The sequence below is a fragment of the Anguilla anguilla genome, chromosome 4 (genome assembly GCF_013347855.1).
Source record: "Anguilla anguilla isolate fAngAng1 chromosome 4, fAngAng1.pri, whole genome shotgun sequence".
Taxonomy (NCBI): Eukaryota; Metazoa; Chordata; class Actinopteri; order Anguilliformes; family Anguillidae; genus Anguilla; species Anguilla anguilla.
In genome coordinates, this window is record NC_049204.1 from 18,296,131 (window position 1) to 18,313,882 (window position 17,752).

The 17,752-nt window shown below is 45.5% G+C and overlaps 1 protein-coding gene across 16 annotated transcripts in view; it reads right to left on the reverse strand.

Annotated features, from left to right (window-relative positions):
• ptprma (protein tyrosine phosphatase receptor type Ma) overlaps positions 1-17,752 on the reverse strand; it is a 206,478-nt gene that overhangs the window by 92,381 nt on the left and 96,345 nt on the right. For all 16 annotated transcript variants that reach the window (XM_035415359.1, XM_035415353.1, XM_035415358.1 and 13 more), the window contains exon 8: positions 566-874. In XM_035415359.1, the coding sequence (XP_035271250.1) occupies positions 566-874 (309 nt within the window). The remainder of the gene's footprint in view (positions 1-565; positions 875-17,752) is intronic.

Here is a 17,752-nt window from a genome sequence, read left to right on the forward strand (position 1 = left end):
GCTCTTTTTAAAGAGGAAACGAACATCAGTGCCAAGGACATATCTGCTTTCAAGCACTGACTGAGAAAAAGGAAAATTATAAATCCTGCATCATTGCCCGTTCTCCTTCTTTATTTGGAAAAAGAATATTCAAGCTACAACTTTCTGTGAGAAATCCATCCAGACATTTTGCAATGATTAGTTAGCAGAAGCAGGATCAAATTTAGACAACAATCCACAGTACCACTTAACATTAACAATGCCAAACATTAGCATTATGTTTAAATACAGGCCTACTTTTTCAAGAGAGACAGCAAAACGCATGCATATGATAGCACACAATATATGAAGGCAAACCTAGTCTAGTCTTGCATTATCTTAAGTCCTCTTCAGTGACAGTTCAATGAGAACTGAGGTACCCAATCTTGCTCAACTTAAAAATTTCCCCATTAATCATTGTAATGTTACTCCAGACTAGTACCAGAAATGCGCGTGTGAGGTCAAGAGCAATGACTTCATCGGAGTCAGCGGGTCTATCCGGGCATTCTGGTCAAGGATGAAGAAGGCGCGCTCTGTGAACACCCACCGTCCTCGTCGGTCAGCACGTCCAGCTCCTGGCTCTCCTTGACGCCCTCGGGGTTGCGGAGGACGAGCTTGACGCTGACGTTGGTGTAAGGCGACAGGCTGCGGATGGTGTGCTGGGGGGCGGCGCTCAGGGTGTCGTAGGACAGCTCCTCGCGGGTCTCCTCCTTGGAGCCGGCCCGGTAGCGGTACTGGACCGTCAGGTTGTAGCTGTGGCATCGGGTCACGTTGTAGCCGAAGGGCTCCCAGTGGACCGTGATCTGCTTGGACTGGATGTCCACCACCTCCAGCTTCCTGGGCCCGTGCATGGGGTCTGAAAGAGGAGACATGACCATTAATCCCAAAAGGCATGGAGAACATTATTCTACATTACCACATATACATACATTCCTTTTTGTACGTCGCTTTGGATAAAAGCGTCTGCCAAATAAATGTAATGTAATGTAATGTAATGTAATGTACATGAAGAGCCTACATACCATGCAGATCTACGTGCATGGCCACTTTTTCAAAAGGTATTCTGACCAGGACATGTTTCTGCCCCCTTTTTGTTCAAGAGTAAAATGCTTGTGTCTAGTTAGTGTCAATGGGTATTTTCCCATTGAAGAGAGAGCATTACCCATGAGGCACAAGTGCCGTTAATGTTCAAAACAAATATAATAGCAATGCTGTATCAGGATACACAGTGTAGACATGGCAGTTTTCAACTGCAAACATTTTCCATTTATTTTCTTCAGAACTATCAGGTTCTCCCATTTTCATTCAGTAATTCAATTTTATTTTCCATACTCCACTTCATTGTACTTCAATTTATTCATGTTTTCCACATTCCGCTTAGCAGAACGACAGTGCTTCCGACCTCTGCCCCCTCCCACTGTTGGAGCATGGCTCCATGTTCTCTCCCACCACTCTCCCACAAACTCCTGCCATGGCCCTGCGCACACATCATCAATCTCAGCGTCTCGCAGGCTCTGCTGGACCTGGTGCTGATCCAGGAGGGCCCGGGCCGACCGGACTATCGCCCCAGGCATCCCCTCCCCGTCACGGCTTAACTCTCGTGTCAACGCCCCCTGTGGGGGGTGGGGCAGCCAGAACGCACGGTAATGGGATCGATTTCCATCCCGGGTTCAATTTTTCCACTCCCGGCAGCCGTGCCGTCTCTCTCACAAACCATTCGCCAGACCCTAGGAGACACCGACAGGCAATCTGGCACCCCCAGCGAATCCGGTTAGCATTCTAACGGAGACGCGCCGTGTTCTTCCCCGTTTTGTTTTACAAGCTCCGCTCAACAGAGATCACAGAACAAGCGAAACCCTGTTGAGGAACAAACGGTCCCAAAATATCTGTGTTTTGTCTGAAACCGTTTAGACGCGTAACCCGCGATGAAGTTGTCGCCAACGTTTAGCGACGTGGAAACGAAAACAGTTCATATGACCGTTTCCCTTACCCACTGTCAGCACAAAGAGAAACCCTCACGTCATCTTTGTATCAAAGAGAATGTTCACGTACATGCCCCAACTGATCCTCAACTGGATTCCTGCAATGATACCATATCTCTGACGTGTGAGTACCCACCGTATTCTGGCCATGTTTTCCTAGACCCATTCACAACTGCCTATCTGTTGCTATCTTTATTTACATTCACGACATGAGGAACAGCAGATTAAAACAAGGTGACGGCATGTTTTTGGTCAGATATGAGTTGAAATACAACTCTGGGGATAGTACTGGAATGAAATCAGGCTCTGGAAAGTCTCAGAAAATGCATAAATAGTTGGCATTGTTCACAAAAAATTATGACCATCCATATATCAGGAATCTCTTCTGAAGTTTGAGCTCAGATCTTTCTTCAAAAAGATTGAATTGTTGACGGTCCATGAAATTGTACAGCAAATAAAAAATAAAATAAAATAACTGAATTCAAATAAAATATCTATATGCATATTATCATGGTTTTTACAATTATGTTTTAAACCTAATCCTGGACTGGCCTTTAGATCACACAGGGATCTACACTGCAATCAAACGCCATGAAATGTCTGTTTTAAAAACACAGAAGTCAATCTTGTATAAATGTGCACATATGAAAGCTCAGTTCCTCTGCACTTAATTGCTGTTAGCAAGACAATAGAAACATTCTCCCCTGCATTACACAAGACAAAAATTACAAATCCCAAACAGCTGTGATGCTGACCAAATGGCCTTTTGCAATATCTGACGCTTCATGGGAAATAACCTCCAAACTCAAAAACTTGCTTAATTCACAGGGGTGGGAAAAACGTGTAGAAAAATCATAGAAAATCTTGAGTCAAATCTTGTTTAGTCAAATCGATATGAGTAATATCATACAAAGCCCAGGAAATAAGATCTATGTTCAGCTAAGCCAGGCAAAAAAGGTGTGTAAGGTACTGTAACCCTAATCAGTTCTTAAACAACGATCAAGAATGTTTCAAGAATATTGCATGATAAAAACATCAACATTTTTTAAATGTATAACTTCATGTTTATTGAAAAGAGTGATGAACTCAGCAAAATAATGCTTTTTAAAGGTGGTATCATTTCAAAATAACATTGTATCATCAGGTGCGCCTTTTTAATAATTACACTGTATAGAGGGGTGTTTTGATTGCACAGGAACAGACAATGGTACTACACATCCTTCAACCATTAAAAAAAATTTGGGCAGACAATCTCTCTATATGATGTCACTTCAGACCCAGTTTCTTTTGGTGATGTAGCGCCACACGGAACATTAGAGCGCCTCGGCGTGTGAAAAGCAGACCAAAGCACGCCGTCAGGTCGCCGTCGCCTCCGCCACAGCGCCGAAATCTTCTGCAACGGTGGAAACATTCGCCCAACAGGTGCGCGCCGCGAAAGCGCGAACAATGGCCTCCTTCTGTTCCCGTCCCCTTTGAAGCGCTTCCAGAGAACCCTGTGAAATCAGTCGGCGCTGGCGGGGCCGAGAGCCGCGGGTGGTGGGGAGGGCGGTGCCACGCCCCGGCGCTCCCTGGCCTCCGCGCTGTGATGTCGCGGCGCGGAGATCTCCCCGGCAGCGCCGCCGCTTATCCCCGCCCCCCTTTCCCCCCGCGGCTGTCCGCGCGAAGCCGGCCCGAGGCTGACCGGCAAAAGTCGTTGTACCCCTTTTGTGGACCCCCCCCCCCCTCGCTCCGCCCCGGTCTCACAGCATGAAAGCTGGCCTGGAGCAGGCCCGATGACAGCATGTGGGGCTTTGAAAAGCAACGTGACAAAGAGAGTCTTTTTTTTTTTTTTTCACGGTAAAAACTCTTAATCCTTCTTAATTTTCAGCGCCGCCCTCTCTACTCGTTCCCTGGAAGCCGGGGCGTGTGCAGGTGTGCCTGTCAGCGGGACGCACCAGAAGTAAGAGCGCCTGCACCGCTAGGCTCCAGAACTGAACACTTCGGTGTGCTTCCGATGCAGGGTAAGCACCGTTAATGCAGTATGCACTGTTCCTTCGTCCAACAGGCAAATGTATCAGTGCAGCTTGGTCTCTGAGCTGCTTGTCCAACTCCATGAGGCTGTACAGTGAGATTTCAATAAATGCTGGAGGAGGTATCTATCACCTACCCATAACCTTTAAGTTTAGTCAGAACTGTGTGCTTTGTAGTGGCTCAGAAAATGCCTTTTATGAGTGTGGGCAGATGAAACTTAGATATAGAAATATAGATACAGGCAGCTAAAACCTGAATATAGACACGTATATACAGTATCTATAAATATTTATGGGCCAGTACTGGCATTAAACCACAAAAATACTGGTGAAATAAAGCTTATATCCTTTGACTTCTGCTATGCCAGTTTTTTCTTTACCAGACAATATCCTTCAATAAGACAACACTGAAAACATTCTTCATAGAGGCCTAAAGTAGTTCTCTTTTTAAAAGTCCCCTCATGATGTTCCTTTCAAGCTACAGATCGCTCAAGTAATATGATTAAACTCATAGGAATGCATGATAAATGGAGATCAAAACATGCGGGGATGAATCACACTCGGAGATAACAGCCTCTTCTCTCGTTCCCAGGTGCCTGAGAAATATCGTCGCTGAATAGATGACTGAACACAGCAGCTCGGAAAACAAGTGCGGTAACTGTGAGAAAAATGAATAAATAAAATAAAATAAAATCTCAGACTTGAGGAATCAAAAGGTAACGCGGGCGTTTGATCTCGGGGCTTTAATAAAGATGATTAAAAAGGTGCGAAGGCCCGGAGGACGCCGCGCGAGCCGTCTGCAGATTAAACGGCCGCACGGTGTTTGTGTTTGGAAGGGGGAGCGGTGCTGGGGAGGGGGAAGCGAGGCTCTTTTGTGCGGGCGGGGACACCCCACCCTCCTTCCCGCTCTCCGCGCACGACTACGACGACGCTAGCCGAGACCGTGGCGACGCTCGCGGCATTGCGCAGTCTAAACTTTGACGTCAAAAAAAAAAAAGGTGTTATTTAAGCGAACTCTTCGACGAGTGTAATCGGGTACGTAAATATCACGTAGCGTATGTCATCGGCGCTCTTTTTAACGCAACAGAAGGCTGCAGCCGGCGTCTGGCTTCTCCTGTGCCAGAAATACACGTGCTGCCGTAACCTTGGACATGAGGTCAAAAACTACAGTCTATTCCACAGGAGAGCGCGAGTAATTACAGCGTGAGCGTTACTCAAAAGGACAGGAAAAACCCACAGTCCTCAGCACAAACTGCCATAAATCACACACCCCAGATGCCTGCAACTTCATTAGTTCCTCACCAAACAACTGCAAATACGGCCATATATATATTTATTTCCCAATGAAAGGCAATTTGTTTTCCCCCCCCACCTTCAGAAATTACCAAAGCTTTGAGGGACGGGAAAACAATTATTTACTGCGTCCTTTAGATTGACCTTTGACCTTCCCCCCAGCCGAGGAGGCGAGCGAGCGCAGCTGAACTCCATTAAATATTGAGAGTGACAATAATTGGCTGTATTTCAGAACTAAGATCAATGTCTAAATCAAACCAATGACTCATTTGGATGCTATGCGCAAGGAACTCCTGATGGCCTTTTGCACACGATAGAATATAAGCTTTAGGACAATGCAATGAGAGGGTATCTGAATGAAACATAAAGTGGTTTAACTTTCAGCTAATTTCCTTTCAATAACTTGTCAGTACCAGCTTGAAATATAAAAATGCCCTGCTTTTCTGCTGAAACTCGATTGCATTAAAATAATTTGCTGATCACTTCAATAAAAGGTTGCTTAATCATTCTGTTAGTTGACTAGCTTATTGGGACTAGTAGTGTCACCTTGAATAAATGGAGTCAACATTATTCAAACAGTGCAAATTAACCTGCTTTTCACCAGCTACCCCCACCACCCCCTCCAACCCCCCCCCCCCCCCCCCTACAATGATAGTATTGCAGTTAAGCATTTTTTGCACATAATACTGAAAAAGATACTCATTACACTGCCTAGTAATTAATTTTATTCTACAGCAGTTATCTAACCGTGTATTTTTTAACTACATAATTACCAGCTAAAAACGTGTTCCAAACGATGAGCTTACCATTAATCACGCAACTTGCTGACAGCCAGCCCAGTAAAGATGAAATATTACGGCCCGAGCCCCGGACCGAGGGCGGAGTGTTACTGTGGGAATAAGCCGCGCGGCTGGATGTGTTCCAGGGCGGTCTGAGCGGGACGGAAAACACGCGCTCCGGTGTCAGCGGCAGTAAAGTCAGCCGCCCCGCCGTTTACGATCCGTCCCCGGCGATACCATCTCACCTCGAAAGCGCCGCGCATGCCCCCCTCAGGAGCAATTCGCCCTTCAGACTTCGCAAGGCCGGCGATACCGCTGTCCAGATTGATACCTGGGCTTCATTTCAACGCATCGATTTTTCCACCTTTCTCCTCTCGCGGTAATTCATGGGAAGCCTGCTAACAATCTATTGATCAGCCTCGCCTAAAAAAAAAAAAAAAAAAAAAAGAAACTACCGGACAAATCACTGTTGATTGACGCAGATAATCCATCGCTGGAAAAACAAAATGGATGTCCCCCACCTCTGATAGGAGGACGAGGCGCTGATAAACCGCACCAATATTAAGTGCCAGTTCAGAGCTGGTCTATAAACAAATAGCCAAGGCCAAACTGCAAAGGCAGAGATAAGGAAGAACACTCCCGTCTAGGGGGATGGGGAGGGGATGGTGACAATGTTGAAATAAATAACATGTACACTGGCAGTACCCCGCCATTGAACATACAGTAACTCTATTTTTTTAATCAGAACTTCCAGATTCAAAAGGGTTCACTGCAGAATTTTCAAAAAAATTCGAAGGGAAATGATGTCCTGTAAATCGGCTTGATGCACACAGATGAAATGGTTCAACTCTGAGGTAAATTGTAAAACACATACACACACACGCATACAGACACACACACGCATGCACACACGCACACAGTGCAGTCCAGAAGTATTTGTACAGCGACACATTTTTTGTTGTTCTGTACTCCAACATATTAAACTTGAAATGAAACAATGAATATGAGGTTGAAGTGCAGACTGTCAGCTCTAACTGGCAAGAATCTACATCCATATCAGATAAACCATGTAGGAATTGCAGCCCTTTTTTATACATTTTGGGGGACCAAAAGTAATTTGCCAAATCCTCATACTGTCTGAAGTTATTGTACACACAGAAAAATTGTAACTGGATGGAAAAAAAATCTTATACTCAAAACCTAATATTCACTGTATTTCAAATCCAATGTGCTGGAGTACAGTGCCAAAACGACGTATATAACAGCTGTAACCTTCACAAGACAAACGTCTCTTCTACAGAAGCTTTTCACACAAACCAGCAAAAGAAATGGTTTGGGGGGGGGGGGGGGGGGGCACTCCCTCTGTCAAGCATCATCTCCATTTACCTCCCCCTCTCTCAATAGTGCCATCCAGACAAAAAAATATGTTTAAAACCCTCTATTTGTGGAACTATCTTTTGGCCGCACTCAGTAAACAACGGTTACACTAAAAGCAGGCGGAATTGCAGGGGTGGCCAAGCACAGAAATCAAATTAGACCCACCGGTCCTGAAGTGACATGTGCACTACGGTTGGAATTTACACCAGCCGGGCGAAAACGCACCGGGAGAGTCGCATTTCTGGAGCGCTTGGGGGGGAAAGGCGAATTTCTGGAACGTTTGGGGGGAAAGGCGTATTTCTGGAGCGTTTGGGGGGGAAAGGCGAATTTCTGGAGCGTTTTGGGGGAAAGGCGCATTTCTGGAGCGTTTGGGGGAGAAAGGCGCATTTCTGGAGCGTTTGGGGGGGAAAGGCGCATTTCTGCAGCGTTTGGGGGAGAAAGGCGCATTTCTGGAGCGTTTGGGGGAGAAAGGCGCATTTCTGGAGCGTTTGGAGGAGAAAGGCGCATTTCTGCAGCGTTTGGGGGAGAAAGGCGCATTTCTGCAGCGTTTGGGGGAGAAAGGCGCATTTCTGGAGCGTCTGGGGGGGAAAGGCGCATTTCTGGAGCGTCTGGGGGGGAAAGGCGTATTTCTGGAGCGTTTGGGGGGAAAAAGGTGCATTTCTGGAGCGTTTGGGGGGGAAAGGCACATTTCTGGAGCGTTTGGGGGGGAAATGTGCATTTCTGGAGCGTTTGGGGGGGAAAGGCGAATTTCTGGAGCGTTTGGGGGGAAAGGCGCATTTCTGGAGCGTTTGGGGGGGAAAGGCGCATTTCTGGAGCGTTTGGGGGGGAAAGGCGTATTTCTGGAGCGTTTGGGGGGAAAGGCGCATTTCTGGAGCGTTTGGGGGAGAAAGGCGCATTTCTGGAGCGTTTGGGGGAGAAAGGCGAATTTCTGGAGCGTTTGGGGGGGAAAGGCGAATTTCTGGAGCGTTTGGGGGGAAAGGTGCATTTCTGCAGCGTTTGGGGGAGAAAGGCGCATTTCTGGAGCGTCTGGGGGGGAAAGGCGAATTTCTGGAGCGTTTGGGGGGAAAGGCGTATTTCTGGAGCGTTTGGGGGGGAAAGGCGTATTTCTGGAGCGTTTGGGGGGAAAGGTGCATTTCTGCAGCGTTTGGGGGGGAAAGGCGAATTTCTGGAGCGTTTGGGGGGGAAAGGCGTATTTCTGGAGCGTTTGGGGGAGAAAGGTGCATTTCTGGAGCATTTGGGGGAGAAAGGCGAATTTCTGGAGCGTTTGGGGGAGAAAGGCGAATTTCTGGAGCGTTTGGGGGGAAAGGCGCATTTCTGGAGCGTTTGGGGGAGAAAGGCGCATTTCTGGAGCGTTTGGGGGGGAAAGGCGCATTTCTGGAGCGTTTGGAGGAGAAAGGCGCATTTCTGCAGCGTTTGGGGGAGAAAGGCGCATTTCTGCAGCGTTTGGGGGAGAAAGGCGCATTTCTGCAGCGTTTGGGGGAGAAAGGCGCATTTCTGCAGCGTTTGGGGGAGAAAGGCGCATTTCTGCAGCGTTTGGGGGAGAAAGGCGTATTTCTGGAGCGTTTGGGGGGAAAAAGGTGCATTTCTGGAGCGTTTGGGGGGGAAAGGCACATTTCTGGAGCGTTTGGGGGGGAAATGTGCATTTCTGGAGCGTTTGGGGGGGGAAAGGCGCATTTCTGGAGCGTTTTGGGGGAAAGGCGCATTTCTGGAGCGTCTGGGGGGGAAAGGCGCATTTCTGGAGCGTCTGGGGGGAAAGGCGCATTTCTGGAGCGTTTGGGGGGAAAGGCGCATTTCTGGAGCGTCTGGGGGGGAAAGGCGCATTTCTGGAGCGTTTGGGGGGAAAGGCGCATTTCTGGAGCGTCTGGGGGGGAAAGGCGTATTTCTGGAGCGTTTGGGGGGAAAGGCGCATTTCTGGAGCGTCTGGGGGGGAAAGGCGCATTTCTGGAGCGTTTGGGGGGAAAGGCGCATTTCTGGAGCGTCTGGGGGGGAAAGGCTCGCTCTAATCAGCGGTGGGCGTCCGGGGCGCCTCGAGTGTCGGGCCCTGGCGCGATGCAGGAGGGCAAATGACTTCATACGGCTGGATCGTAACGCCGCCCTCTTAGGGAAAATTAAAGTGCTCACAGGCTGTCGGGAGACCGGGACCGTTCCAGTTTTACGCCGGCGACCGGCAGTATATCAGCGGGCATCGCGGGAGAATGGAATTATAATGAGGTCGTAGATTTATGCGAGGAGCGTGGCCTGTCATCATCTGTTTAAGATATGTGAATGAGAGCTGAATGCTAATACTGGGGCAAAACGGGTTAGCCGATGATGGCACGTCATGTGAGACATGCTATAACTGTAGAATTCGAGTACAGGAAATGTGGCACTTCAACTTCTGAAAGGTTATGGACGGTGCATCACTGGAGAGGGATTAAGGGTGTGATTGTGAGCGGGTGTGATTGTGAGCGTGTGTGTGTGCGTGTGTGCGGCACGGGGCTGTTCTGTTGTGTATTTGTGCATGCATATACATACATGCATCTGCACTGTGAGTGTGACTGGGCGTGTGCATGTTTGGGGTTGGGGGGGGGGGGGGGGGGGGGGGGGGGGGGGGGGGGGGGGGGGGGGGGGGGGGGGGGGGGGGGGGGGGGGGGGGGGGGCAGGGGGGTGCTAGTGCTCTCGAACAATCCAATCACAATTTCTCCGAGTAGCAACCTCTTTCGATTCTCACGCCCCTCGTGGAAATTGAGGGTCAGGGGTCAAGGTTGAAGTTGACAAAAAGAAAAATGAATTTCATTCCCCATTAAGCTTCAGTTAAGGGCTTTTGCATTGAGCAGCCGATACCCGCAATAAATCCTGGAGCAGAGTGAGGAGAAACCTGCCATTTAAATTTCTCGCACATCTAAATGGGAAGGTGGACACACTGGGTGACATTGAATGGTTTTTTTAAGCTATTACTCAAGGCTCAAGAGATGGGTCATTAATGTCGCACATATTGTAAGATTGCATTCTCCGCACACAACCGGGCTGGTAAAAGCTCAATAAAGAAGCGCATCATAATGGCGGGGAAATGGGCTTTCTTCACGCTGACCTCCGAAGAAAGGCTCTGGCGATGAGCGGGCATGTCGCGTGTCATTTCGCTTTTCACGTCAGAGACCGGTTAGGCCGTTTGTTTGCCTACCGCCTTTGTGCCGGCTTCCGCCTAGCGGGATAACACATCGCGCGAATGATGATGCTTCTTAAAAGGGGGGGGGGAGGCGACAAATTCTCAAGCATGGAGGCGACAAATTCTCAAGCATGAATTTTTAAAGATCTCAGGAGAGGCAGTGGGGACCAGACAATGTGACGAGGGCCTCCGAGACATGTTCTTTGAAATATGAGCAATAAGCTGAAAGGAATAAGCAAGAAATGGGTATGGTAATGAGGGAGCCAGATCAGCAGGTAGGAGTGTTCCCCTTTGTGTGGGGAAATTAGAGTCTGAGTTTCACTCTAGCTCGAGAGCTCAGGTAGGTAACATGCTAACGGGAACAAAATTGGTATTCTTGGCAGAAGCTGAATTATCACCTTCTTCCACTCCTGCCAATGTAATTAAATAATTTTAATTTGACATTTAGATAGAACTATTAACTGGTTTTTTATCATTATTGCTTGACATTTAAATAATGTTTCTCAATTATTGGGACATTATTGCCTTCTGTTAATTCTAATGGGTAGCACATCTAACCTTTATCGTACAATTAGACAACAGAATTACCCAAAATGCACACCGTCGCAGGAAACTTGAATAATGAGTGTTTTAGCCATTGTGGCTTTCAACAACTGATGTAGATACATGCAGGGAAAAAAAAGAGCACATCCATGACCTTGCTCCTTCTACCGGAGATGGGTCTCTCGCTGCTGTCCTTTAGGAGCGGTGTTTCCTCAGCTGGAAAGAAAAAGCACTTATCCCAGAGGAGGGAGGGGGGGGCATCCACAGTCTCTCTAGTCACTGCCCTTTCCCAGGTGAGCAATAGTTGGGCTCCCAAGATGGAGAGATCAGGGCCTCACAATGAGACTTCACTTGATGACCAGGACTGAAGATGGGAGCTACGTGGCATAATGCTAAAAGCCACATCGCAAAAGGGCATGGGCACCAGAATCATTTGGGGCCAAACATAGAGGAAGAATGTTTTTTTTAAACATACTGTAATGTTATATCAAGATATAATAAAATACACTGGATATATGTCAAGGGGCTGTTTCAATGGAGAGTTCATCTTTGCTTCTCCAATAGTCCAGAAAACCACCTCTCCTACATGACTGTAAAGTAATGCAATCCCATTGGTCGGGCTGACCAGGTCAGCAAGCCAACTGACCGGATTCTCTACTTGGGTAGCCAGCTAGATAAATATACTATTGAGTTAGCTCAACAGGCTTATTTAAGTTAAGCAAGTTGGAATTTTGATGGTGGTCTCAAGAAACGCCAAATTTATTTTCCGGAAGGAAACCGCTTATATCTTCATGCAATTCCTTAATTTCACGGTTTGCAATTACGTCAGCTCAACAATTTCCTTCAGCGCTACACAAGACTTTCCGGCATTAAAAACAGAAAAATAAATGGGTGTCAAAGACGGAGGGGCCTTTGGTCCCCTAGGGCCACTATAGCGCCGGTATGTTCTCGCAGTAGAGGTGTACACCTAAGCCCTTTTCGGATGGCAGCACATTCAAAAACAAGTCGGTTTCCGGTTTCCGGGGGTAGATCACACGGGCGGCTGTTACCATGGCCACCGGCGCCGATCTCCGCAAACAAGATATCAGCAACAATGAAAGCTGTGTTCCAGTGGAGGGTGTTTTTCATGTTCGCGCCGGAGCCCGGGCAGCCGGCCTGATCTCCCCGTCACTCATCTCTATTACGGCACCATTCACCGGGCTTCTGACACAGCTGAGCAGCGGCAGCGGATCGCAGAGCGTCGGCATATTCATTTATTGTTTTTGAAACCGCAGAAAGGATTTCTGCAATATCAACATAGCCATCTGGGTAATGACAGGGCTTTCATCCTTATCAAAGCCTTTTCATATCTGACGGAAGCAGCCAATAATGATAGCTTTTGACAACCGACAATCAAAACTCAATTACTCTCCCAGAGTGCTCTCCTGTACAATGGGTCCTCCAGCAAAGACGCTTCCCCATCCCCCCCCCCTCAATCCTGGTGCGCAGCAACCCCTCCAAATGTGGGTGAAAAACATTGCCTCAGCTGGGGAAATGCACTACCCCCTTCATTTGCAACTCAGTTCATCCTTTCAACACACCAGAGGGGGGGATCAGGGTCAATTGCCTTCCCTCAAAATTATCTCTACACCCTCAGTTAAGTTCTAGGGGACGTCAGTGAGGCCGCTCAACCCTTGCTGTTAATTCTACTTCTACACCTGCAGCACTTAAAGCTTCAATGCGGTTGGATATGGAGGTGTCATCGTCCGTTTGGGCATACTGGCATACATCTTCTACAGCCTGAGTGTACACGCCAAAAATTTGCAATTACATGATGGAAATGAAATAAATGGTTGGAGCTATGGGTATCGGTAAACCTCCGCATTTTGAGGTAACTGAACAGTTAATAATTTTAAATTGGCAGCGTGTCCAATAAGGCAACACAGTAGAGAGCTTGGTAGAATTTTTGCGCACTAAAACATAAATTCACAACGTTATTTTTGAAATTCGACTGAAAGGATAAAGCATTGTGGAGCCTGTTGATGGGATAAATTAGTTACATTATCCACCCATGTGAATTGTAATGCCTTGCTGAAATATAACACAATTTACCATAAAAACTCTCCATTCTATCAAAGGCATCTTTACCTTCATCCTAAAGTTAAGCAAAATACATTCGTTGAATTATCATCAGAATTTGCCAGTTTGTCAGTAGGAGTATTCAACAGCAATTTCACAATGCATATTTGCCAGCAATACTTTTAGTCAGTTTCCACCTGATATGACAGGGTGCTTTAATACCTCCAACTGGACATATACAAATGCTTGCTTTTTCAGTGATTTTCATGTCTCAGATAAATCTGTGCCATGCAATGCTCATTCTGCTGCATTAGAAATTTAGGTACTGTATTGCAGGTACACTATATGACCAAAAGTATATGGACACCCCTTCGTCCCTGCAGCAATGCTCCCTGCAGCAATGCTCCAACAACTAGTATAAAGCCTTCTCAGAAGAGCGGAGGTTGTTAGCACCAGAGGGTGGACCAACTCCATATTAACAGCCATAATTTTGGATGAGATGTTGGATGTTAGGTGTCTACACACTTTTGGTCATGTAATGTATCTGCAACAGATGCTGAAAATTTCACACTCCGATCATTAGAATGCTTGAGCAAACAGAATTAGAGTTAATGGACATTAACACGTAGCACAACAACCTGAAAGAAAAACACAGCTTCTTGTATAATGTGCAATCATTAATCAAAAAGCACAAACCAGTTATTGTCAATTTTGCTACCAAACAAATATCAATAAAGGACAACTCCTTAACTGAAAATGACAGCTGCAAACTAGAAGACAAACTGTTTTGCTCCTTCTCTTCACTTAATTTATTGTACCTAAACTATCTAGGCTTACACATTTCAATGAACGTCAGGGACTGGGCTGTGTAACCATTCACCAGTGCCTGCTGTAAAGGCTACCTCAAACTTATAAATATGGCTGAAAAAACATCATTTCAGGACTTTATTCCAATTCAAATGCTTTATTGGCATGACTTATTTCAAAAAAATATTTCCAAAGTGTAGTAATAACAATAATCATAGTAATACAGAAAATGGCAACAATAAAACAGCAAGTGATTTTTTTTTTCAACCACATGATAGCTGCAAGGCCTTGCTTGGGGGTCTTATCAGCACCCAATAGACACCAGCAATGTTTTTTGTTTTGTTGCCATTCCACATGTCCTCCAATGTTTGTTTCCTACCAAAAGACCCACACACTATCTCATACACATCACAAAAACGTGTAGCTGTGAATAATCTCTTCAGCGACCAAAGGATCTCATTGCATTCTTTTGTATGGCGGAAATGCTTTAACTGATCTGATAACATCTCACAAGAAAAAACCGAGACCAAAATAAGTGCAAAAAAGAAAAAGAAAACTAAAACAAAACCGCAGCTGCAAAACAGCCTGGGAAACATCACAGAATACTTTCACCCAAGCTTATCTGAAAAATTGCTTAATTTCTGTCTGTGAAACACAGGCCTGCCTATGTCTTCTGTCAGTGTCACATAGAAAGGAGTCTCTGGACGGTTTCGCACTGATGATCTCAAAACGCTTACACTGTCACATACAGAGCGAGTAAGGGACACAGGAAAAAAAATCGATCAAATGAAGACGCACACAGATTCCGAAAATAAAATTTCCTGGGAGAAAATGGACAACAAAGCTTAGCTAGCTCGCTTACACCAAGATTCAGAGCAGCTGCCCTGGAACACCTTGGGAAAAATCAAATCCCGCATCAATGTGCAGAGAGCTTGAGAGCGCACCCGTAACATTGCGTGTTTTTGGAGGACCAGGGAGGGTAAACATCACCACCCGATTCGGCAGGCTGACGCACATTCTCCACGCCAATTACCCGCCATCTTACCGCAGCTGCCGCCTGGGGCAGTGCGCCGTATGTGGTACTGTACGGTAGGGGAGAGGCTCAGGAGAAGCCTAATGGCCTACTTCAAGGATAAAAGGCAGGTCTATTTTATTTACTGGGTTCCTGGTGTATGATGAATTATAGAAATCCATTAAAATATGTACGTACTAACAGCTGAAATGGAAGATTGATTTTTATTCCATGTTTGCTCCGTCTTGCATTCTCCCAGTTGGAATGCTGAAAAACGCAGTAAACATTTCCAGCACGGAGCCACTGGGTGCATCCCTTCAAAAAGCCAAACATGGTTTAGTTCACTTGCGTCTAAAGTCCCTTTGCCGTGTGTCTGACTCACATCATGGAACTTGATAACGGAAATGAAATGGTATTAAAATGGAGGCTTAATTTCGGTTTCTTGCCATACAGAAACTGGAAAGAGAGCAAGACGAATTACGACACTTCAAATTTCAACACCCATTAAAATAACAGGCAATTAGTAAAGACTTATTTATGCGTAAGAAAAACACATGCTCAAATCTTCACCATTTCCCCGTTGCATTGTGAAAGCACGGAACCTGTCTGTGTAGCACTTCCTCTTTTTAATTTATGATGGCTACCTGATAAAAGGCTCATATCTCTTCTTAAGACAGCTGCAATAGCAAATTTTCAGTTTGGCCTGGGGCAAAGAGGTCCGAGTGTGCAGCAGATTGAAGATTGGAGCCAGACTAATGCAGCCAGGCCTCCTTGGATCATAGACTATTGACTTGAACACCGGAGCCCACTCCATGCCTGCAACCATGGTTGCCATTGAGAAAACAGTATCATCATTAATCAAGATACTGATAGCCTGCGTCTGAGTGAAATGTCTTCCAGAGATCACATATGAAGATATTAACTTATTTTGAGGGAGGGTTGGAGGAGAAAAGATAATGTCTGCCTCATTGTAAGAAAGGAAATCGCATGCAGCAGCACATATGCGTTGAAATTTGTGTTGCTGATGCATTTGACTGTACAGCACCCAAGGGAATGCATAGGCTATAGAAATGGATCCTTCATATTTTTTGTGCAACGGCGACTTCTATTCGCACCCATCTCGGTTGTTCAGTGAAGATAAATAATGACATAGCATTCCACCAGAAAGTTGAGAAGATGAGTTTGTCAGCTTTCATTTACCTTGCAGTAACGGCTATTGTAGAACATATATAGAAGACTGAGGGACGAAGAGATATTAGAAAAAAAGAACAGGAAATTGCATTGCTTTTTCAATAGGCCAATGAGATTAAACAGGAAAAATTACCATAGAAATGATGTTTCAAGCTGAAAACTGAAGCCCCTTCAAAACTCAAATGCCGATTGTGCACCATGTTAGAAAATATGCTGTGAATAGAACAATAAGATCAGTTTCTTTTTTTTGTTCCATTAATGAAATGAAATGCACAGCTAAAGAAACTCATTTGAAAGCCTTCATCCAATTGGAGTGGAGACACCATTTTCATTTCTGCTTAGTTATTAGTGTCTGGCATAGATAGGCTCGTCAGGGAGCAACGATCGTCACGCAGATATGGCCATAAGATCTAAAAAGAGAGGCAAATGCACCCATTCAGAGCTAGCAAATGAAGGTCACAATCAGACAGCACATACCAGACATTAGAGTCTGTTGCTTAGGTGAATCAGAATGACTGATGAATAACAAATAAAGAAGAAATTCAATGTAAAACAGAAGGAATTACAAGCAAAACAACAGATACTTTCTCAAGTTTCTCAAACAGCTTTTTTTCTAGTACACCAAATGGCAGCTGCGTAAAGCAACAGCGATAGTCACATCGACTAATCAGTTAATAGGAGGACGGAAAGAAACATCAGTTTCTGGCTCAATGAAATGTGTATGTCGGGGATGACAAAAGCATATTTCTCAGAATTGGAGTGGCAATTTGGGTTTTAAGACTTCTACTTTTATTACGTTTTTCTTTCCCGTATTCCATTAGCTGATCCACTCTTGGATAGTTGTAATGGATGGGAACACACCATTGTATTAAAACAAATAGCAGCTGTAGTCATTTAAGAAACAGGGAACGGGACCTGTAAGCCCAAATATTTTCAATTGTGGCAAATATTTTCTTTTTGAAAAAATGAAAGGAAAAAAACCTTTGGTATAGAAGGACTACAGTTGACAATCGAGAAATGAAATAACCTGTGATAACGATTATCTGTGCAAATAGGTTTTCAACTCGGAAAGTGAATTATTCACTGGAGTTCCTTTTTAAACGTGTATTAGAATGCCAAGTCAAATACCCATTCATAACATGTATGCTTCAATTTCAAAACCATTCCAAATCTAACCTTAGCTGGCTACTCTTACAAAGGTGGGCATTCATGCTCAGCTGTGTCATTCCGAGCATGACGCTGCTGGTGCTTTTCCTCATTTGTCTGTAACAAACTGCTCTAAATGGAGTTAGACACAAAGAAAAGAAAAATAACACCTGTCAAAAGGTGGAAGTTTAAATCACACAAGCCTTCAGACAACTAGAAAAAGTTACAAGAAACTGCATGTTCCAAGCCAAAATCAGCAAGAGTATGATGCCCTATGGATACCTTTCCTAAAAGAGAGTAAAGGTTAAGGGTCATGATTAGATAAGCTTTGGGTCACAGGTGTTATTCTGTTATTCCAAAATAAATTTCCTAATTATTGATGCACTGAGTTC